Raw genomic sequence first — 24,452 nt, 5'->3', positions numbered from 1 at the left:
CCCCATGCACAAAATTGCGTATCGCAACGATCATTTGAATTGTGTGGCGATACGCGCAAATTTCAATTGATACGCACAAAAATTACTCCTATGTCATTTTGGTTTCTAAACTAAAACTCTTTTGGCCCCTTTTTTTGTTCAAACCAAGTCGTAAATGATTGAATTCTGCATTAACTTCGAGTCTCGAGTAAATGTTGTAGATTGGTTAAAAATGTTTAATTTATAATCAAGTAGAATCAACTATGTGGCGTTACTTTTCCAAGACAACTTTTCAGGTTTTAGTGTAGTGTTGTGCGTATTCACCTTTTTCAACCATATTCATCTTCTTCAGTCTCGATGATAAAAACAATATTCACCCACCTCAATTGTTTTTTTTCCCCATTGTTGATAATCTCAAGGGTTGTGATATGTTAACTCAACCATCAGGGCCAAATTTCATAAAGCCTGCAAGCACAAAAATTTGCTTCCTGAAAAAATCGGAGCCGTGAATTTTGGCCCAGTTGTATTGGCATAATGGCAAAACTATTTATCACACCACTATTTGACAAATTGAGTGCTCTCTCAAACAAACTAGTCTTGTTTCAAGGCGTCTGAATATGAGAGAACTTGTGGCATCTAGCAAAGCTTAGTAGTATGGCTTGAAACATCTTGAAATAAGACTAAATGCTTTGAAGATGAAGTTTTCTCCTATGATAATAATACTTTGTAGTTGTAGGGCTTAATTACAGCAGGAGTTTTGCCCTCGGGGACCTTTTAATAAGTTACACATTGTTCTTTGTAAGCATTGCAACAAACCAGAAATAAATAATAACAAATTACCAATAAAATATATGAACTGGTCGTGTAAAACTGTTATGTCTGATAGCTTTATTTGTCTCTCCCAACAGTCATTACAAAATCTTTATATTGGTTTATAAAAAAATAGCCTTCAATAATTTTGAATACAAACATAATATGATAGGAAATATCATTCTTAATCTTTCTTCAAATCAACTGTAAACAAGAAATGTGTCAAAACTTTCTTAAAAGCCAGATATAACAGAGTGATATGGTCTGGGTTAAATATTGATCCAATACAAAGTGGCTATAACCCCTTATGGGTCCTCTTGGGTGGTCCCCCCTGCCTAATCCTACTTGGTATCACTCCTCTTTGACCTCTTTGCACCCTTCTGGTCCTCATCATCTGATGCCTTCCTCTTCTCCCCATCGTCAAGCTGAGCCAAGAGGCTTGGTTGTAGCTTAGAAGACATGTAGTGGGTCCAAAGTGCGATTTCCACCTTGTGTGGCGTCCACTCTGCTGTGGAATCTGAGGAAACAAAAATAATCGGACGAAAAAGTGAATGGAGAGCAATTTGGGCAGCTTAGTTCAAGACAGAAATTTATACACAAGGGCACTGAACTCAAACTGGTTGGGGTTCGAATCCCGGCTGTGACACTTGTGTCCTTTAAGCAAGAGTACGTAACCATTATTGCTGCTTCCTTCGGATGGGACGTAGAGCCGTAGGGTCTGTGTGTTGTTTAATGCACGTACAAAAATTGCACACTTATCGTAAAGTTTTGAAATGCATTCTTTATAATGCTAACAATTTTTAAATGCATTTTATAAAATGCACAAAATTTTCAAATGAATAAAAATTTAAAATGCACTCTTTAAAATGCATTTTTTACCTTCTTTCTGGAGTCTCGTAATGCAAGCTTTCACCTCTGCAGAATATTGTGCATATTGCACTGGAGTGTACTTCAGTGGTGCCAGGCCTGGTATCGGTAGCATACTCTCATCGGCCATGAAGGGGGCATGCTCTGGAGCACCGGCTGCTAAGATAGCTGTCAAGAGAAAGGATAATTCAAATAAAAAATCATGTGAAGTTCTTGCTAGTTCTCAGTCAACATTTGGGCAGGGGTGCAAATCCGACTTGATATGTGAAGAGACATAAGAAAAAGAGTCGAGCACTTATGCCGTGGGGGTTCAGGGGCCCGCTTAAGGGCACCTGGTTGGGTCTAGGCCCTTGGTTGGGGTTTGGTTTAAGCATGTCTGGTGGCCTAGCTTGAAAAGCTCTGCTTGCTATAAACATTTATAGAACATCTCTGGTTCTGAGAGAAAAAGATTGAGACTCATAAAGCCCAACATACATGTAACATATATTAATCTTACTTTATTATACAACTTTTAATCGTCAACAATCCCTAACCCTCCCTCGCTCATACCTCAACCCCCCCCCCCTTCCCCCACCCCCCTTAGCAGGGCTGGATACCAGTCACAAATTGTGACAAGGTATTTGGGTAGGTATAATTTTGTTTTGCTTCTAGATTCTAGCCCTACGAGACTGGGTCCTAGACTTGTGTAACCTAACTTTACCTGAGGCTGTGGCCGGCCCGACTGCTCGTAGAACGGTCATCTCCTTGATTGCTTTCTCAAGGTTGGGTAAGCTCTTGAAGGCCTTCTTGCTGGCGGATTCAACCAAGTCTGGTTTGTTCTCCTGCACCATTTCATTCAGTCTGGGTCGGAATTTTCCTCTCTGCGGAAAAAGAAAAATCATGGGAAGCCTATTAAAGGTAGGGTCATAGATTGGTAAATATTCCAAAAATTAATGACCGAAACAAATTTATAATTTGTAGTACAAACTATTTTTATTTGAGAAAGGGTTTCCTTCGGAGTACTTCATTTTGGATAATTTTTCAAAACAAGGCCTTCTTGCTGACAACTTCAACCAACTATGGTTTGTTCTTTAAATCTAACTGCTGATTTCACAGTGACTAGAATAAGTATTGTCTTCTGGTGACTAAAACACTTGCATGATTCATAATCATAGATTGGCTGATTGCTAGCCTGCTCTTTACATCCCTTGGTACTTATATCCCCTTGTGGGAGTTTGCCAAAGTTCCCTTGACGGGAAGATCATCTAAAGAACATACCAACACTTTTGTTCTCTCGGTGATGGTTTAGGGTCTACAATTCATTCAAATTAATTACTTACGGTTAATTTCCACTTCATGAGTTTTGTGATTTCCTCATGAGTGATGTATTTGGGCTCTCGCCCCTGAATAAGCTTTGGTAAATCCTCCTGGTACCTACGGAGAGAGAGAGAAAGGGGGGGGGGGGCATGAAGCGGGTTGATTTAGTTTACCTTCGTTTCAAGGGAGACACAATCACACTGTGGTAACTTCTTAAAGCTTTTTGTGTAACAAACTAATATCTCTATGGAACTCTTTACCCAGTTCAGTGTTCCCTTAATCCTATGATCTGGCCCACTTTAAGAGGAACAATTCCTACTGTCAACCGCCCAATCTTTTGCTGATATTTTTTTCAAATAAATATATTAACAAATCTATAGCCTTATAGTCCCTCCAGCTAGCAATGTGACTTTAATTAAAGGGGCCATGTCGTCGTGATCAAAGCAGGTCTTTGGCTGTACATGGAATTATGAATTCTCACCGAGTATACTACGCGCCAGTGCCCTCCCCAGAATCATAGATATAGAGCGCACGTGACCGCAAGCTGTAGCTGGGGGAGAGCTCATAATTTCGTGGCAGTCATAGGCAACACCATTAAGGTGACCCATTAAAGAAGAGAAATTTCTGCACTCAAAGAGTCAATCTGTCACAGCTCAACTAACCATTTGTCCAAGTCTAGAAGATCTTTCTTTCCACCCGGCTTCTTAATGTTGGATGCTTTGAGCTTGATAACTTCACCATAAAGACCAAGGGCCTTGTCCCAGGCTGATGGACTGCCCGATGTGAAGAACTTTGTTGTTGTACTCATGACGAGGTTTAGGAAATAGTAGTTTCACTGAAAAAATCTAAAGGAAAAAAAAGCAATTGCCACTGATCAGAGTCAATTAATAGTGTCACTGTGGTCAGACTGCAGGACTTGCAATTACAAGGTTGTGGGTTCGAATCTAACCAAGTATAGCCAGTGATATAATAATGGCGTGTCGTAGCCGAGCTGTAAAGGGTAATGAACTCAAGCTCTGGAGTTTCTGATCAGCGGGGTGTGGTTTCGAGCCCTGTTCCTGACCCCTGTCTTATTAATGCTTCGTCCTTCAGACGGGGCGAAAGCCGTATGTCTTGTGTAATAATGTTTTATAAAAAAAACTATCGATGCACATCGATGCACTATCGAAGACCTTAGCCCAGTACACACTTACCTATCGCTAAGATTAGAACTAGGTAAACATCGACCTGGTAACTGGGGCACAATACTCCTTTTTTTCTCCGAAAAATGACAACATTTTTTAAAGGTGCTTAAACTTTAAAGCGCCCCATTAACTAAGGTACTACTGGGAACCCAATCTCTGGTGAAAACTCAATGCCACTTGCCATACCCAATTTTAGCCAAATCCCTACCATCTACATCAACATCTTATCCAGCTCACTCCAAATTCCATGTAAAATGTCCTGGTTGGGGGGGGGGGCGGTTGTCAAACGTGACACTGACACTGTGACACTAGCACAGACAGACAGCCATTTTCATCTAATTCAACAAGATCTAGCAAAATATGCAGGTTAAATTTATAAAATAAGAAAGAATAAAGATACTGTTTTGTTACATAAATTTGATGGAAAAGTGGTGGTCGGAATGTGAATTCTTTCCCACACCAATACTATTATTTATTTTTCAAAGCAATGAACTGTTGATATACTTTACTTTCAATAACTAATAACGTTGTTTTACCTGTTGACATCGGGCTCTCTGCCGCTGCCTGATCTGATCACAAAATGTAAACACCTGACATGTGCCCTTTTCCCGCGGTATCAATAAAACACGCCCTCTTTAGTTTAGATCAAATGACAAATTTTAACTAGCCAATCAAAACCTCTGTCTCAATCGAAGCGGCAATGATAATCAAACATGGCCGCGGTTTGTTTGAATCGTCGACTGTCTGTAAATATTAGTTTTAAAATCGGTAAGTAACCATTTTGTGTGTTCATATGTAATTTCATATTAGAGTAAATTAAACCCATAATAACGGGAATTTCATAAATGGTATTTAGTTACTCTTCAACAGTTTCTTGTGCCATTTTTCAAACGGGCAAAATTAACCTTTCCGTGGTTTTAATGCTGGTCGCATGGTGTCCAGACGTCTGTCGTGTATTAGAAATTAAACAAAATTAACCTTTTTAGAACCCTGACTATTTTAAGAAGAAAATGTATCCTCTGCTTACCAGTTATCACGCTATTATGCCTTTTTCTTTGAATTGGGAAAAAAATAATGATGCAATATATCAACCGATGGCCTAATTATCTTCATTTGTTAATACGAAGTATGCAAACATATATTAAAACTTGATGGACATTGAAATGTTCACACCACACACCGATCTTGGATGACTTCAACTGGCCCCATTTGTTATGAGTTTTTCCTATTTTCACGGCAAACAAGAAAGTATGGTTTCCCGGTGAAGCCATACATGGAAGAAACATCTGCAGTGGCTACAAGTGTTCTTTGAGACTCTGTGTATGACTGTATAGCCAGCAGTTGCCTTCATTTTATTCAAAAACAATTTTTATTAAATTTTTAAAATTACCATGGTAACTTGCAAAAAATTTAAAAAAATAAAACAAAAATAAAAAGTGTGAATAATTACTGGCTTCAAAATCTGATTTCTATTTATTTTTTTTCTACTTTTTTTCTTAATATTTATATTAAAGCGTATTAATAAACAGTGTTAATTGAATCAACAAGCTGATGTTTAAATTTTAATATAAATAATAGTATTGATACGAGGGTTACAAAATAAAAATCTCAAAAAATATTAGAAAATGATATAAGGCACATGGCTTCTTTAAGCCTCGGTATTTTTCTTTAAGAATGCTCAGCAAAACATTTAGTCACATGATTTTGATCATCATGAATTGTGAATTGAAATAGCGTTTGATGAAACTTTTTCGGTGGGCAAATATTTTTTTATGGCCTCAACATTATGACATATTTTTGTACCTTGTAGAAATGCCTAAAATACCAACTTTTTTGCATTTACAAGTGCAAATGACCAGTGGAGCCTTACGTGTTTCTAAGTTTTGGTCAAAGAAGAGGAGACTCTTTGCTTGGCAAATAAAACCACACAATTTTTATCTAGGGACTGTTTACATCGCGCACAGAGAGGTAAAAGATTTGCCACGATATTAGGGACACCTCGAAAACAGGACCTCCTACGATATTTTGATAAATCATAAATGACACTTTACTTCATGCGAATCTCAGTGTATGATTATGAAGATAAAGTTCCATGATGGATAGCATAAGTTGAATGAAAAGTTTCTGTAGGCCTATGGCGCCACCACTTTTTTCATTCGATATGTATAATAATATAAATAAGGGAATCGATGTGTGGTGAAGAGGTTTTCAACTGATCACTGATGATGGTTTAATCCAATTATAGTTTAATCCCAACGAGGCCTGGTTCTTGATAATTTTACCGAGACAAAGTCGAGGTAAATTATCAAGAACCAGGGCTCGACGGGTTTAAACCACTAGTTGAAAACCGATTCAACACACCTTGATTCCCATTCATAAATACCTTTTGCGGTCAAAAACATCAACACATTTTGGTCAAAGACAAAAAGTAAAATGAATGCAAAAATTATAATTGTTCAATGATTTCTTTCAACACAACACCCCTCCAGCTGTGAAATGGTATCCAAGCCCTCCGCCGCCCTCGGGAAAACAACTCCTTTAGAATAAACACAAAATATGCGTAGCTAAAATGGTTGATAAAAACACTTAAAACACCCTGGAAGTTCTTTTCGTTTGTCGTCTGCCATACATCACTACTTCAATTACAAGATCACATGATTTTTACATGACAACAGAGGGGATACAAAAAACTGCGGAAGGTTGAAGTGGATGTGCGCCTTATAGGCAAATTTCCAGAAATTACAATTTTATTGTAAATTGCATGCGTGTTAAAAAACAAAAACATCAGAAGCGTTATTGATAAAAAATACACAAATTTATTATTAATAGTATACTATTAAACAATTAACTATGAAACGAAAATTATTTTCATGACATTGTTTTACTCATTTTTCAAAAACTACTGCACCTCAGCACATAATATTTTCAGGGAAGCTTTCTACTATCATTATCTTCAAACTGTGTAAGTTTAGTGTAAATCTGTGGACATTGTGTTTTTTGTCCTACAAAAAGTACATACATGTACACCCTTTAAATGAGTGTAACAAATGAGTTTGACATAAACCATTTTATTTGCAGACATGCTTAACTGATGGAAACAACACAACCATGTCCAGGGATTATGCAACAAATTACTCCATGGGGAGTGATACCTCTAAAGGTAACTATAGAAGAATGGTGTGTAGTTTTTCCCAGTGTTAGAAGCAAGTGGTTCTTACTCTAAAAATATGAGATTCCTTCCGCTACCGTCCTTTCCGCAATCGTCTCCACGTGAACGAAGTGGTTCCTTTGCCATCAAGTGTGTAAACAGTTTATTATCAACATCTCTGAAACTTTGAAAGAGTTTGTTTTTTATTTGTTTGTTTGTTTAATAATAATAATAAGAATAATATCAAAGTCTTATATATAGCGCACGTATCTACCAAACAAGGTACTCAAGGCACTGAGTATATACAAACTTTCGGAAAGATAGGCTATTAAAGTGATGAATTCTGATTTCTGCTAAAAGTCTATTTATCAGTCACTGTCAGTGTTCTCCTAAAAAGCTCTTTAATAAAAAAGAGATTATATAAATATTCTCTCTGAAAAGTTGTCACAAAATGGTTAAATGATGATTGTACTTTTATTTTCCAGATGACACTGCCATCGCTAATGAGCTACTGAAGCGAGTCAACTTGCCACCGGTCAATGACCTTTCAGAATGCACGTCATCTATCTTTGTTGCACTCTGCGAAGGTATTCTGGGTGATCCTTTGCAAGGTAAAACAATTATATTATTATCATTTAGATTATTCCAATCACATTGAATCAAGTTTACGTTACAACCTTGGAAGCAGCAACAAAGATATTGACAAAATAGGGAGACGGCCAACAAAGGGCTAGATAGCTCAATTTGGTAGTGTGTCGGCTGTTAATCAAGAGGACATTGGTTTAAGTGCCGCCCCTAGTTAATTTGTCTTTGTTCAACTCCCAATCAATATTGTTTGGTAACCATAGGGTTCATATCAATTTTGGTTTTGCCCATGTACACCGATGTGTGTTAGCACTGTATACTCGGTACTTTCCTGAGTTATGTGAACAAAATCAAAGGCATATTACTCGACTGGGATTCGTTCCCATGACCGTTGCAACTCCAGAGCAGTGTCTTACCAAGAGGGTTCATGATCTTAATTGTTCTTGGTGTTCTTTCTCATTCATCAGGTATATCCTACGTGCCAATCACTAAAGAAGATGAGATCCACAATGTCCAATTGGTCGTTGACCACCTGGGGGACAAGGTACTCCACTGTGATCTGTCTCACATCGACGGTCGGGCCGTCGTTGAGGGGGATCGAGTCGCCATGCAGTACCTACTGGAGATTCTACTGGGCGTCATGGATTACATCATGGGAGGGATTGACAGTGAAGGATCGGCGACCGACTTTGAAGGTGTGCTGGGAGAAAGGGTTGTCAGTTCAAAGTTTTATAACCACCATGTTTCCAGCCTCACTGCCATGGGCAGCGCATCGATAACTAACCCCTTGTAGGGATATGCTGAAAAATAACGCTGATTAGCTCACAAAAGTGACTGCTTTATGTGCACACTATATTTACCAATACCAGGTATCAAAACCCACGTTCCAAAGACTTCTGTTACTAAAGACTTATAGCAGCGTCTCTGTCACAAGACTGTGAAATAATTTGCATGCCCGCATTTAATTGATCTTAGATGGTGATCTCGTCGACCCAGATACAATGACAAGGGGGACGGTATCTGCCATCACTGACGTCTTGAGGGAAGAGTTCGGACACAGAGGCGGGAAAGACAATTATTACAGACCACCATCTAATGCATATGAAAGGTACATTTAAAGCCATTATACACTTTCGGTAAACAGTATTGTCCAAGTCCCACACTTCGTGTATCACAACTAATATATAAAATAACAAACCTGTGAGAATTTAGGTTCAATCGGTCATCAGAGTCGGGAGAAAATAACAGGAAAACCCATTCTTGTTTCCGCGCGTTTTGCCGTGTCATGACATGTGTTTAAAATAAATCCGTAATTCTCGCTAACGAGAATTTATATTGTTTTAATGTTTTCTCAAAAAGTAAAGCATTTCATGGAACAATATTTCAAGAGAAGTCTTTCACCATTACCTTCTGTAAACCCTGTAAATTATTTGTAAATCTGTGAACTTTTTTTTTTTTTTTTCCTGTACCGAAAGGGTATAATGGCTTTAAAGAAACACAGATAGTTTGTAAATAATAATAATAATAAATAGTTTTTATGTAGCGCTTATCACACCTGAAGGGCGTCTTAAAGCGCTTCCAACATTATTATCCCTTGGTGCAATTGCTGATGAAATTGGAATAGTTATGAGCTCCTTGAGCCAAAAATGCCTGCAAAGCAATGTTTTGAATGTTCACTGTGCTTCTCTTGAAATGGAACAGTTGAGATTTCACCTCATAATAATACTCTGCTGTACTATTGTACTCATATTCATCCAATATTGAGTATTAAAGATCTCTATCTGACCATTTTGATTGTACTATTTGAGAAAATATGGTTAAAAACATGCTTTCAGTCTGGCAAAAATTTCCATTTGTTCTTTCTCTCTCTCTAAAATATTGCTTTCCTGTACTGAAGAAGAAAACCCACCTCTTTCAGTCTATTGACCCATTTCACCTGACGTCATCAGCAGAAAAATCTTGAATGCGCCGTACTGGTGGGCAATTTCACTGTGCGTTTTTATATATAACTTCATGCTGCGCGTTATGCAGTGAAAGTGTACATTTTAGGTGACGCGGCGTTAATACAGGTAAACCTCACTGCCCACCAACATGGTGAGCGTGGCATTGGTCGCCGCGTGTGATACGCGTGCAAGGGGTCAATACAGCATTAATTAACTTGCTTGTGTATTAATCATGTTAACAGGTTGTTTATTTTGTAAAGCGCCTAGAGATAACTTTATATTAGGCGCTATATAAATCAAATATATTATTTATAGTGATTATTAAGAAGTGTACATTATAATTTAACATAATGAAGTTTTAGTAAAACACTGATGATGGTGGTTTTACTCTACATTTTTTTGAAATTGGCAGGCCCTACGATAGCCACACCATTAGTGACATATCAAAACACCTAAGCCAGCCTAACAGCCAATCAGAAGGCGACTCCACAGCTGAGCTCATCAAGCTTGGTACGAAAGATGCCTCGTCACGGGACATCTCTCAACGAGACATCTCTCAACGAGACATCCCTCAGCGTGACTTCCGTCAGCGAGACATCCAAACCTCAGGTGAGGAGCATAGGAGAGTTTAGTTCTGGGACTCGAACTTGGGTAAAATTCCACAAGAATTTATTTTACAAGACTAAAATCAAATTAGGAAATGGTCGAATTTAAATGGCAGTTTAAGATCGCGACGTTTACTCTAATCTGACTTGTTTGTAATTTATTCTCATTGCTCTGTTGCTCTTCTTGCGAAAAATTAGTAACTTAGAAATGCAGACTAGATCTGGTCTTAAACAAGATGATCTAGGCTTATTCTCCATTCCAAACAAAGATGTTGACAGGAACATGAAATGAAATACGTGACGATCAAACAAAATTGTTATTTATTAAATCTCAAGTATTAAATCACAAGGGAAAATGACTGTATACATCAAAATAAACTTGGGGTGAACAAAATGACTACAGCGCTATTTGAACCCTGTGACCTCCAGATATATGTGTTGGTGCTCTACAAACTAAGCTAGCTCGCCGGATTTTCAGGCAAAATTTGTTCATTGTTTTATCATTTGAGTAATTCTCCCCCATTAAAAGTTAATTTGTCTTCATACCTCCATTCCATCTTCCAGGAGCAATCTCAGTTAGAGATTCCTCAAGAGACATGCCAGATGTCCAGCCATCAAAGAGGATCGGTTACCTCCCTGACTCTGATGACAGACCAAGGAAAACCTTGCCATCCAGCCCCACAAGGAAAACCTTGCCGTCCAGCCCCACAGCTTCAGGGGTTGTTGACTCGACCACTAGATCCCCAAGCAGACAGAAAGAGGATCTTACTCTACAGGTAGGTGAATCTTGGTTTTTGTCTTGTTGTTCCTGGTGCTTAGTTCTTGTTTCATGTTTCTTGTTTTTGATTCTTGTTCTTGGTGTTAGGTCTCGGTTGTCTTGTTCTTGGTTCTTGTTCTTGAATCTTGTTCGTGTTTCTTGGTTCGGTGTTATTGGGTCTTGGTTCTCTTACATGCTTTTTTTTTCTTGGTTCTTGTTTATGGGTTTTGGGTTGTTGGTTCTGGGTTCTTGGTTACACAGCAGGGCTGTCAACTTCTCCCTGATTCTGCAGAAAGTTCCCTGAAAACAAACCAAATCCTACCATGTTCTCCCTGATTGCAGAAACTTGGATCCATATTAATGTCTATATAAATTCTAAATATCTCCCCGAATGTTGTACATTTTCTGTAGGATTTGTCCGGCAGTTCATTCTCATCAGTCTCCTGGCCCAAGCCCCCACCTACTCATGTAGTCTCCGACCACCAGCCGCCTAATGAGTTTGATAGCCTAGGTCTGAGACCAAGACCAGCCTTTACTAAGGACAGACCAGCCAGTGATGCTTACGGGGCTACTGACAGCCTACTGGGGAGCCTAAGAGAGGGAGGTCAACAGCACCATATACACACCCATCATCATTATCATCCTCCAGGTAATTGAGTCAAAACAAGAAGTCAGAATGAGATACCATTTAACTGGTTAAATTGTAAACCGTTTAATTGTTTTAATCGGTTAATTATATATTTGGATTGCAGTAACACCATGTGTGTATCTACTTGCCAGATAGATTTTGTTTTTTAGAGAACTGTCTTGCTATATTATTCTACTACCGGGTTAGTTGATTTTTTTTCGAGAGACTTTTCAGTTCTGAAAATAACTGTCCTGTTTTTTATCTTCTACCTGGGTGGTTAATCGGTTAATTGTTTGACAAATATTGAAATCCTCTTTAAAAAATTTCCAAATTGCAAACTGTTAGCAGTAGAATGGAACATGCCTGGCATAACATGTGAGCCATGGCCTCTGGAACATGCCTGGCATAACATGTGAGCCATGGCCTCTGGAACATGCCTGGCATAACATGTAATCCATGGCCTCTGTTGCCCTGGTCTTGGCCGTGGTGCCCCTTCAAAAGTTTCTTGAACGCTTTAAGATTTTCCAATGGAAGTGATTTTGCAAAATGAAGATGGCCTTGCCCTCTCTCAAAGATGAAATACACTTTTTTTCTAAAATGCGGCACCCAACTCACAGAAATATCATGAGTCTCCTTAACTTAACACAGAAAAAGAAGACAAGTTTGCATTAAAAAAAATCCGGTGTTCAGTGAGATTCTTATAATTGTGTGAAATGTTGTCAACTCAACCGGCTCTCTGGTACTTTGTTTTTGCTTGTCCATATTGTTGAATGTTGTTTTCTGCATAGTGGCTCTATAACGTAAACTTTCTTCTAGATAACTGCCTTACTACATTTGTTCCCCACCAGTAAGCGGCAAGCCCTCCACCAGCACAGGTCCCCCAAAGTCTCCCCCACATGCCACCCTCTCAAGACCCCCTGTGTCTGGAGGGACATCATCAGCGGGTAGCTCTCCATCGAGGGGAATCGGAGAGAGAGAAGAGTACAGAGGTGAGTGCATCATGAATTCTGAAATGTCTAACACTGATACATGTCTATTAAGCACTGTATTCTCAATACTTTCCTAGGTTCTGTTAAAAAAACATCTACAGGCAAATCACTTAGGCCAGATTTGAACCCACGACCTTTGCATTGCTAGAGCAGATGTCTTACCAATAGACCACCGAGCTAGCCTGGTGGCTAGAGGCAGTGTGAATCGTTAACAGCAGGTGCCTCAATGAGTTTTTGATGTTAGTTTTGCATTGGGATTTATAGAATGTTGTTTTTTACCCTTACACCGATGTATATTATGCTCTGATTACTCAGTTTTTTCCCCAAGTTTCTGGCTCACTCAGTGGTAAGACATCTGCTCTGGCAATGCAAAGGTTGTGGGTTCGAATCCCACCCGAGTGATTTGCCTTTGGATTTTTTTACTTCACAGAACTCGGGGAAAGTACCAAGCATACAGCACTTAATACACATCGGTGTATGGGTAAAAACCAAAATATTGTCTATCTCCGATAAATCAAGCTGGTACGTGGCCCTCTAGTGGAGGGCAATAATGAATGCCCATGAGCAGGAGCCAGAAGGCATCCCCAGGGATAATTGATATAATAATAAAAAAGGAGTCAATGGTTCTTCAAAGGCACAATCACATTTGATTTTTCTCTATGTTATTTCCTGAGGAGGTTCTTTGTGGCGTGAGCGTCTTGCGGCCCGGGATACAGACCTCCCCACCTCATCGGACTATAGACCGAGGCAGCGCTACCCAGCCACACTCCACTCCACCTACCCTGCTCCGGCTCAGCGCAGACCCACAAGCAGTGCCTCTCTCAGAGGTGGCACATCCTCCAGAAAGCAGTCACACCCACCATCCAGACAACAAGGCAACGTCTTCATGGATGATGCTGAGGAGGTTTGGAGACGGAGTGCTTCAAGACGAGAAGAGGTAAGAGGCCGTGTCGTGGATGAGCAGTCAAGCTCAAGTTCTGGTGTTTTGAATCAGCAGAGGGTGGGTTTGGGTCCTGGTGGGCTCAATTTCATAGAGCTGCTTAAGCACAACATTTGCGTAAGCTAAAAAATAGTAAAATTAGATTACCAGCCAAATCTCCACTCAGTTGTTATGCTGAGTAAACAGCAGTTAAATACCAGTCACAAGCAATGTACGTGGCATGGAATTTTGGCCAGTAACGTGTGTAAAATAAGCAAGCTTTTTTCGTGCTTACCAAATTCTGTGCTTAAGCAGCTCTATGATATTGGCCCCTGATCTTGACACTTGTGTCCTTGATAGACCCCTTGCATTAGCCGGCATTATTGATAAAATGTACATAAAGGCTGTCGTTGGCAGAGAGGTATGCGCTCGCTGCGCATACACGCCTGCAAGTTTCCATTGTTTTTCCTTAAAGATGTTGGTCAATGGCGACATGTGCAATTCATCTATCAAGACACAAAATCATTACTGCTTGGTCCTTCAGATGAGACTTAAAGCTGTGGGTTCTTTGCATTGTGTAGGCCTAATGCACATAAACCAGTTACATTTATCGCTAAGAGAAGGGTTCCAAAAACCAAAGGTATACTTTCCCTTTAACGTGATGTTAGAAACTTGGTAACTTTTCCCCCTGCTTTCATGAAGACTCTATCTATCAGAAATTGAGTGCATCTCAAAACTCAATTTGACATTTAGAGCCCTTCTTAACATTGTTATACCATCATCAAACCACAGTATCTTATGATTGTGCATCTTAGGAGCCCATCTTACCACCCCGGCCAAGGCGTGTGGCTTTTGAAGACGACATCAGAGACAGTTCACACAGATCCTTCTTTCGGGAGATCCTCGGCCCTTACACATCTCATGATAGGTAAGTTTTTCTAGAGCCCCACCACCCCCGTCTCTCAATCCGTGCCATTTTCTTTTTGACTCATTTAGGATAAGAATTAAAGGCAGTGGACACTATTGATAATTGTCAAAGACTAGCCTTCACACTTGGTGTATCTCAACGTTATGTATAAAATAACAAACCTGTGAAAACTTGAGCTCAATCGGTCATCGAAATTGAAATATATTAATGAAAGAAAAAACACCCTTGTCACACGAAGTCGTGTGCGTTTAGATGGTTGATTTCGAGACCTCAAGTTCTAAATCTGAGGTCTCGAAATCAAATTCGTGGAAAATTACTTCTTTCTCGAAAACTATGGCACTTCAGAGGGAGCCGTTTCGCACAATGTTTTATACCATCAACCTCTCCCCATTACTCGTAATCAATAATGGTTTTATGCTAATAGTTATTTTGAGTAATTACCAATAGTGTCCACTGCCATTAATGTTAAGCAAGTTTTCAGGCTTACTGTAACAGAAAAGTTACTGCAGTGTCCACTGCCTTTAACTATATACAGTAAACTTGCGGTTACAACCATGTGTATAATCTCTTTTGTTAGAGTGTTGGCTCTGAAAAGAACGGGTGTAGTTTCAAACAGTATACTCTGCTCTCGTATTCAGGAGTGCTTTCTCTTTTCTCCTAGAGATGAAATTCCTCCTAAAGACGAGCAGAGTATACTGCTCGAAACGTTGAGACCTCACATGCCCTTTTTAGAGCTGACACTCCTACTAAGGAGATTTAACTCATGGTTTTACCCACAAGTTTACTCTTTATAGTTAAACAAAAAGTAATTATTGTCCATACAAGCCCTGCAAAACTTCAAACGCCACTTATCACTCATTTGTTTCAATTGATATTCCAACTGTGTTTTAGTCACAAACTTGAGCTTGGAAATTTCCCAAAGGAGAACAGATGCAGTAAATGAACAACGTTAGTTTGGGTTAAAAATTTTCGGGGTTCCCTGAAAAAAAGAAAAATGTTCCCTCCAAAAAGGATTTCAGGTCAAATTTATTTGGTTATTTGGCACTGAATTGATTCTCCCTCATTAACAGGCATGAAAGCAGCGACAGCGAACAAGACTCGGATATTGACGTCTTATCTCAGTGCAGTGACAGTGCTGTAGATTACCAGCGACTGGGTACCAGCTATCCAACGGCCCCCATCCATGACGACCGCAAATACCTTCCCCCGAGAAGCACCACCAGGGACCAACCAATCCAGGAACCGAGCAGCAAACCGTACGATCTTAGACCGCGAAGTCAGCACTCGAAAACAGCAACGCAGCGGCGACATCCTCCTCAGAGACCCAAGAGTGTGCTGCTGCCTGTGCCGAGTAGTCGCAGTCACAGAGTAAGATTCGAAGAGGCTCTTGAGGCAGACGCTACCGGGCCCATGGGAAGAATCAGGAAGAAACTCAACAAGGAGAACAGAAAACAATCCAGGCAGAAAGAGGTAATGTACTTTCTTGTTCCTGTTGTTTATAACCAGTGCTGTAGCTAGACCAATTTGAGTGGTGGGCTCTAAATCTAATGTATAGTCCACCAAGAGCGAGAGATTCAACAACATTATTCATGATTAGATATGGGGCCATCATTGCTGAAGTGCAATCTGGGGGAAACCTGTGCTGGGCAGCGCAGTGTATTTTGCTCATTGTGCTGTGCGAAATTTGTTAGTCCTGCACCGGACACTGTGGCTTCAAAACAGTTAATAACTCACTGTGACTGTTTTTGGGTCGACATGGGTGGGTAGTGCGTAAAGCACTCGCCTATCACTAATGTGGCCCTGGTTCGATTCCCAGCTAAGGCTGTATTATATGTGAGTAGAGTTGCGTTGGTTCGCTCCCATGCAACTAGTAATTAGTATGAGGCCAGACTACAGTCTTGTTTTCAATTGTTCGACTCTCTTCTTTTCTAAGGTTCTACGTTATGTCTATGAAAGTAATCTCCAAGAAGCCAAGAGTGGACTGAAGAAACAGATGACTAGAAATAAGAGCATCTTAGATAAACAAGTAAGTATTATTATCATTACTGGTTTGTTCAAATCTGCTCCTTGAATTCAAATATAGATGTACAATAAAATTATAAAAGTACAGCAAAATATTTATACAAAAGGGACAATAAAAATTGAAAAGCAAGAAACATTAGATTTGTAACAAAAACCAAAGAGAGAAGCAAAATGCAGAATGTCCTCACCGGACAGTTTCCTTTAAAAAATTATTTCTTTTGCAATGCTATTTTATGACTAAAGGCCCGGTCACACAGGCCCCGATAACGAGAACGGAGAGGATAACGATAACGAAAAGGATAACGTTAAAAATGCACGCCCTCGATTGGCTGAAATGACTAAAGGCCTGGTCACACAGGCCCCGATAACGATAACGATAACAAAAACGATAACGCTAAAAATGCACGCCCTCGATTGGTTGAACTGCTCCACGCAGAATACGCTCACGCTCAGTCAACCAACCGAGGGCGTGCATTTGTATCGTTCTCGTTTTCGTTCTTCGGGCCTTTACAAGAGACCATGAATCAACATTTAATTTCGATTAACTCCTGTATCTGTTACAATATATCTCAGATTTTGAGATTTGTAATGCAATCATGAAATTGTTGAATCTCTTTGCAGGATGCTGAATACAAGAAGGTTTTCAGCGGTCCCAAGACAAGCAAGTACCAGCCAGCCACTAAATACAACAGTAAGTTAAAAAAGGCTTTTGCTGTTAGACTCTGTATTCAGCTAAACTTTTTACATGTGACTTTTATTGTTGGTTTTTTCCTTATGATTTTACTCTCTTAACTCTGTGAATATAGGAAAAAACAAAGTCTCCACAGGGATGTCAAAAATACAATGTGTGTTCGTTTAATGTTCATTTTGTTTACTCCTTGTTTACCATCCAAAAAAACGAGAAAATTGAGTTGAATTGATTTTTTAATATCAAAGTTGATCTCCACATTGCTAATTATTTCTCCATCAATATTTGACACTCCCGTCTGTGTTTCTACTCTTTACAGCCAAGGTCACAACAGACAGGTTTTCCCGTTCCAGATCCAAGGCCCCGAGTTCCAAACGCAAGAGAAGTGCCTCATCAAGTCCCACCATGCATCGACACAAGAGATGTAAGTACAGAGCCAATTTTATTTGTTTAGCCCTAGTATAATTGTTGCACCTATTAAAGACACTGGACACTATTGGTAATTGTCAAAGACCAGTCTTCTCACTTGGTGTATCTCAACATACATGACATATGCATAAAATAACAAACCTGTGAAAATTTGAGCTCAATCGGTTGTAGAAGTTGCGAGATAATAATGAAAGAAAAAAACACCATTGTCACACGAAGTTGTGTGCTTTCTGATGCTTGATTTCGAGACCTCAAGTTCTAAACTTGAGGTCTCGAAATCAAATTCGTGGAAAATTACTTCTTTCTCGAAAACTACTTCACTTCAGAGGGAGCTGTTTCTCACAATGTTTTATACTATCAACCTCTCCCCATTACAGGTAATAAAGTAAGGTTTTGTGATGATAATTATTTTGAGTAATTACCAATAGTGTCCACTGCCTTTAACCTTTTAAATCATTTCTGTGTATTCATCACAAAACGCCCTTTAAAGCTTCTAAAAGGATTAATACTGGCCTCCTGTCAACTGGTGTGCTAGTGGTTAAGACAGCTGGGCCCAGTTCATAGAGCTGCTTAAAGGCACTGTACACGTTTGGTAATTGTCAAAGACCAGTGTTCTCACTTGGTGTATCCCATCATAAGCATAAAATAACAAGCCTGTGAAAATGTGGGCTAAATTTTTCATCAAAGTTGCGAGAAATTGATGAAAGAAAAAGCACCTTTGTTGGACAAATTTTTGTGCTTTCAGATAGGAATAAAAGACTTTTAGCAAGAAGTCTTTTATTATTTTAGTGAGAAACTACTCTTTCTCAAAAACTACATTACTTCAGAGGGAGTCGTTTCCTACAACATTTTATACTATCAACAGCTCTCAAATGATCGTTTCCAATTCAGTTTTTAAATTAATAATTGTTTTGAGTAATTACCAAACGTGTACCTTCCCTTTAAGCACAAAAAGCAGTTAAGCACAACAAAACTATGCATGTGTGACAGTGTGTGTACACTACGAATCTGCAACGTGTGAATGGATGCAAAGCAACTGGCATGATCCTGCCAGTTGCTCAAGGCTGATGTCTAGCGTTATTCACAAGCCTCAAAGTGAGACATCAGATATTCAGGCTAGTTTAACCTTTCTAATACGTTAACCTCCAAGTGGCCTGGTCTAATCTTGTTGTCCGTTGCTTCTTTCTCCTCAGTAAGCATCGGGGAGGATGAGATGTTGCCGACGGTCATGCAGGAGTTTCCGTTCCTCCACGTCTCGCCTCAGACGGCTCATGATATGTGGGCCAAGCAGATGAGACAGATGGAGCAGCTTACCAAGATGGGGATTGACCAGCAGTACAAGAAGACCAAGACACAGCTTAAGGTAAAAGCCACCCCTCAAGCTCTCAAGCCCCAAGCCGAATCCCTACCCCATGGCCCAATTTCTTAGCGCAGCTTAAAGACACCGGACACTATTGGTAATTGTCAAAGATCAGTCTTACCAATTTGTGTATCTCAACGTATGCACAAAAATAACAAACCTGTGAAAATTTTTGCTTAACTGGTCGTCAAAGTTGCGAGATATGAATGAAAAAGTAACACACTTGTCACACGAAGTTGTGTGCTTTCAGATGTTTAAATTTTGAGACCTCAAACTCTAAATCTGAGGTCTCGAAATCAAATTCGTGGAAAATTACTTCTTTCTCGAAAACTACTCCACTTCAGAGGGAGCCGTTTCTCACAATGTTTTATACTACCAACCTCTCCCCATTACTCGTTACCAAGTAAGGTTTTATGCTAATAATTAGGCCTGGGCGAATTATTCGAACATCCGGTTAATGGCGAATAGGTTTTCCTATCCGTAACCGCGAATGCCTTTTTTTTCTTAACCGGATATCCGCATAGGGCGCGAATACCTATTTACAAACCGGATAATTCTGTAATTACAACCGAGTAACCGGATATTCTTTAATATCCGAATATCCGCGGACGTCGGGCGACAACCGATATGAATGTTTTGTCTGAATCCTTATGAAACTTCTATTAAGACAGCATAAAACAGCATATATTAAGTATTTAACTATGCTCACCTCCGTGAAGAGTTAAAGCAATGACATTTCTGACGTAATTTGTTCAAAGATTACAAAAGTTTTACTTCACGTAGAGTCAATCACGATCAAAAGAAAAAGCAAATCGCCATCTTTAAATTAGATCTGGTCATTTTTATGAATGAACCGAGTGACACTGTCTAAAACTAATATCAATCCGCCCAAAAGATCTCATTCACAAACGAACAGCGCCCTCTAGCGGCAAAAAAAAAATTTTTTTTTTAAACAGCGCCCTCTAGCCGCGAAAAAACTATTCGAATATCCGGTTAATTTCGGATAGTTGGCCAGCGGTATCCGAATAACAAAATTTCACTATTCGCCCAGCACTACTAATAATTATTTTGAGTAATTACCAATAGTGTCCACTGCCTTTAATGGTAAGCAAGTTTTCGTACTTACTGTAGCAGAAAAATTACGTACCCAATTTCTGTTATTGTCTTGGTCTAGATGGAGGAGGCGGAGAAGCGTCAAGACGTCCTTCTGCGGATCATGAAGAAGGAGCTCGGCCACAATCAGAGAATGGTAAGTGCATGAAGTGTGTTGTTTTCGTGACAAACTTTTTTGTATCTTTTTGCAGACATAGGCCCAGTGGCATACCCAGTGGGAGGGCTAGAGGGGCAAAATGACCCCCACAGAAGTTTATTGTTGTTAATGTTTTGAAATCACAAAACAAACTAGAACAGGACAACTAAATAATAGTTCGTCGGCATCACTGGTGAAGCCGACAGTGTCAGCTTGGCTGATTTTCATTCATGTATTTGCTTTTAATCCCTCTGGCGGTGAAAACATGTGTTTAAACCATATTGCTTTTTGCAAACAAGGTTGTGTTAGTGAAACTTAAATTGGGACTCAATTGTTTCCTCTCTGGAATTGTAACCATTGGGAAAATGCGCTTTATAAATGCTTGTATTATTTATTATTGAACCCACACCCTCTTCACATCATGCAGAGAGAGATCAAGGAGACGCGAGCCAAAGACCGAGCCGTCCAGACCAAGGTACAGGAACAGCGACAGGTCAACGCCCGAGCCCGTCGCTACTACGAGGAATTCCGCCTTCGTTCTAAATCACGGATGATGAAGAGAAAGACTCGAGAAGAGCAGGTCAGATTAATTTTATTTTTTGTTTTATTAAATAATAACAAAGATAGAGTGAATTATTTTTGGTTTTACCCTTACACCGATGTGTGTTAGCACTGTATACTCAGTACTTTCCAGAGTCCTGTTAAAAAAAATCACAGGCATATAACTGGGATGAGATTCGACCTACAACTTTTGCAATTCTAGAGCAGTGTCTTACCAACTAGACCACTGAGCTTGCCAGGTAGCACAAGGCAGTTGGAATCCTACTTTGGCGACGAGTATCGCAACGATTCAAGAGATGTGGCGTGTTGTGACCGAGCAGTTTCGAACGCCGGACTTGAGCTCTGGTGTTTCTAATGAGCAGAGTGTGGCTTTGAGTCCAGGTCGTGACACATGTGTCCTTAAGCAGGCACAAACCATTATTGCTGTATCCTTTGGATGGGTTGTACCTCCCGTGTTGTGTAATGCACTCAAAAGAACCCAGTTATACTTATAGCTAAAGGAGTTTGCCCGATGTGTCTGGCAGTGGCTGCTGAATGCGCTGTTATTCAAAAGACCTTTATAAGAATGTTTCTATCTCTCTACCTAGTTGGTAGATACATGCACTATATAAGACTATATATCATTATTTGATACAATGATAAATTAGGGAAACCACCAACTAAGGGTGCGGCTCAGTTGGTAGAGCACCGGCACATTAATCTTGAGGTCATTGATTCAAACCTCACTCTAGTAAATTTGTCTTTGTTATTCATTATTTTTAAGTATACCCAGTCAGCTTCCATTGTGGTTTATATCGAGTCATTTTCTCTGTCAGATTTTTAAGCGACTCTTTGAGGACGGTCTGAAAATCCAGAAAGCTCGAATCCAGGACTTGAGAAACTACGCCCGGGAAAAGCGAGAAGAGTCGTCTCGAAGACAGCAGGATGAGATAGACTCGCTGGAAAACTAGTATCCTTTTTGAAAATCAGCATTACAGCAGTGTGGGTTGGAATCGCGATCACGACACTTGTTACTACTATAATTACTTCTATTCATATAAATGGGTTACCTGGTATAAATGGGTACCTGCGAGGGTAGAGGTTGGTATTGTGTACGAAAAAGCCTTTGAAGGGCCACGGCAGCCCAGGGATGTATATTCCACTGTGAGCTGGGAAAGATTATAGGGATGTTATTGGCCCAATGACCAGGGCACTATGTAAAGCGATTGATACGGTTATTGGCCCTAGGACCAGGGCAATATGTAAAGCGATTGATACGGTTATTGGCCCTAGGACCAGGGCAATATGTAAAGCGATTGATACGGTTATTGGCCCTAGGACCAGGGCAATATGTAAAGCGATTGATACGGTTATTGTGAAATGCCCTATATAGGAACTTGTTATTACAGGCCTGGATTTACACGCAGGCCTCCGTTGCCCATGGTCTTGGCCTTGGTGCCCCTTCAAAAAGTTATCATTGTCTTTAAGATTCTCCAATGGAAGTACCCTATGCAAAATGAAAATGGCCTTGCCCTTTCAAAGATGAAATTCCAGGCCTGTTATTATTATTATTAATATTAAATGGTTGAACCTTTATGATGCAAAGTTTCTGATAACATTTGATGGGGGTCCAGTAACCAAGGCATGAGGCACTTCAAATGATAAATTTCCTTAGCAATGCAATCTCCAGCTATCGTAACCAGTTTAGTATGCTAGCTGAAGCCATCGCTACGGAGAGATATGAGCTGCAGGTCAGAGACACGGCACAGACAAAGGTGAGTTGTCATTCTCTTTGATTCTTAGCTGTTTTGTTTATTATAAACCCCTTGCATATAATGACATTACACTCTCAAACATTGTTTGTAATTTGATGTAACTTTTCACTTTGGGTGTGATCCCTGGCTACAAGGCAGTCAACGGTTGAATGGCTTCTGACTAGCGCCCCAACATAGGTATTGACAAAATAGGGAGACCGCCAACATAGGGCTAGATAGTTCGAGCGCTGGCACATTTCCGGAAGTCACTGGTTTGAGACCCACTATAGTCAATTTTCTTTGTTCTGCATTCAACCCAAAGTCAATATTATCATTAAAAATGTTGTGATTCCATCTTGAAGGTGATGGAGAGGATGAAGAGGGACATGAGACGGAAGATGGAGCAGGAGATCCGAGACGTCCAAGAGCAGATGTACCGAGATGAAGACACAGAATACTTCAGGCAGCTTGAGGCAGACAGGTTGAGAGGGGATTTACAGGTGGCATCTTACAAGACAATGATTTAAGGAGTAGGAGATTAACTGTGGATTAGGGGAGCATCACAATAGCAGATGTACCAAGATGAAGACACGGAATACTTAAGGCAGGCTGCAGGTTGAGAGGGGATCTACTGGTGGCATCTTACAAGACAATGATTTAAGGAGTAGGAGATTAATTTGGATTGAGAAGGATTAAGGGAGCGTCTCAAAAAGTTTAGCATGTTCTAGGTGGACAGGTTGAGAGGGGATCTACAGGTGGCGTCTTACGAGACAATGATTTAAGGATTACGAGATTAACTGTAGATAAAGAAGGATTTAAGGGAGCATCGCAAAAGTGCAGAATGTTCCAGGAGCGAAGAAACGTTCCCAAGGCATTGCCCGTAACTTTGTTTAGTGACTGGCCAGCAGGACCAGTAAGCTTGTTATTTCCACTAGTCTGCCAGCTTTGTGACTAGTCAATATTTCAAATAAAATAGCGATGCTTTTTAACACTAAAATAGCCAGTGAACTAACTAGGTGTTCTTAAGTTGGGCTTGATGGAAGGCAGAATGCAAATAATTTATTTAAATTAAAGAGGAGATGTAAAAAAGTAACTATAGCAAACTATTTAATAACTTGTGTGTTTCAAACCTCAGAATCGGCAAGATTATTCATGATTTCAGAGTTCTAGAGTTCAAATCAGTCTACACTGTAATGGGAGACTAAATGACCAAACTGATAAACTTATATATTTAAGGTAATCCAAGCCCATGGACCCGTCTTAACAATTATTAAACACAGGCACTGGTCTTACAAACTTAATTTCATAATGCGTTGAACTAATGAGTTGTCAGAAGAGGGCGGTATTTATTTTTCTGAAGGTTGAGGATGATGACCATTATGCAAATGTTTAAGTTTGGTTCTTCCTTCGAAAGAGAAGAATGTGAAATTGTATTTAAAAATATTTTGTTATTTGTTATTAATAATATCAAGAAGTGTTTGTTAATATTAATATTGATGATGATAAACTGGTTGATTGAAAAGCAATTGAAGCAGAACAGAGTCATTAGTTTGTGAAATGTTAGTCCAAGTTTGGAGGAGTGTAAGTAAGTTGTTTTAGCAACACAGGTAAAAACACAATATACATTTTATAAAAGTAAACTATTAACCCCATGTTGATGCCACCTTTGGTTCAAAAGTTGTGGAATTAGTATAAACACCAAGAAATGTGAAAGAATAAAACTAAGAAAAAGAGGGTTATGAGATGTTTATGAACTCTGTGGGAGACACCGA

General features: G+C 39.7%; 2 protein-coding genes across 2 annotated transcripts; one reads left to right on the top strand and one right to left on the bottom strand.

Annotated features, from left to right (window-relative positions):
• Positions 1-115: 115 nt before the first annotated feature.
• On the bottom strand, positions 116-4,748 carry LOC139943894 (uncharacterized). Its single transcript, XM_071940773.1, has 6 exons — positions 4,673-4,748; positions 3,615-3,797; positions 2,976-3,069; positions 2,357-2,516; positions 1,669-1,824; positions 116-1,306 (listed from the first exon to the last, which is right to left on the bottom strand). Exons 2-6 carry the CDS (start codon positions 3,758-3,760, stop codon positions 1,131-1,133), a joined length of 732 nt encoding a protein of 243 aa, XP_071796874.1. The 5' UTR covers positions 3,761-3,797; positions 4,673-4,748; the 3' UTR covers positions 116-1,130.
• A 75-nt stretch (positions 4,749-4,823) lies between these two features.
• Positions 4,824-24,396, top strand: LOC139943891 (centrosomal protein of 95 kDa-like). The gene is made up of 21 exons (XM_071940771.1): positions 4,824-4,904; positions 7,215-7,296; positions 7,770-7,895; positions 8,337-8,564; positions 8,845-8,977; positions 10,225-10,421; positions 10,982-11,193; positions 11,586-11,823; positions 12,651-12,791; positions 13,469-13,728; positions 14,526-14,638; positions 15,709-16,108; positions 16,572-16,664; positions 17,282-17,351; positions 17,668-17,772; positions 18,971-19,140; positions 20,312-20,386; positions 20,814-20,966; positions 21,763-21,896; positions 22,617-22,701; positions 23,043-24,396. Exons 2-21 carry the CDS (start codon positions 7,245-7,247, stop codon positions 23,205-23,207), a joined length of 3,150 nt encoding a protein of 1,049 aa, XP_071796872.1. The 5' UTR covers positions 4,824-4,904; positions 7,215-7,244; the 3' UTR covers positions 23,208-24,396.
• The last annotated feature ends 56 nt before the right edge of the window (positions 24,397-24,452 follow it).

Source organism: Asterias amurensis, chromosome 11 (genome assembly GCF_032118995.1).
Source record: "Asterias amurensis chromosome 11, ASM3211899v1".
Classification (NCBI taxonomy): Eukaryota; Metazoa; Echinodermata; class Asteroidea; order Forcipulatida; family Asteriidae; genus Asterias; species Asterias amurensis.
The sequence above is the reverse complement of the archived record's forward strand: the minus strand, read 5'-3'. Positions and strand labels throughout refer to the sequence as shown.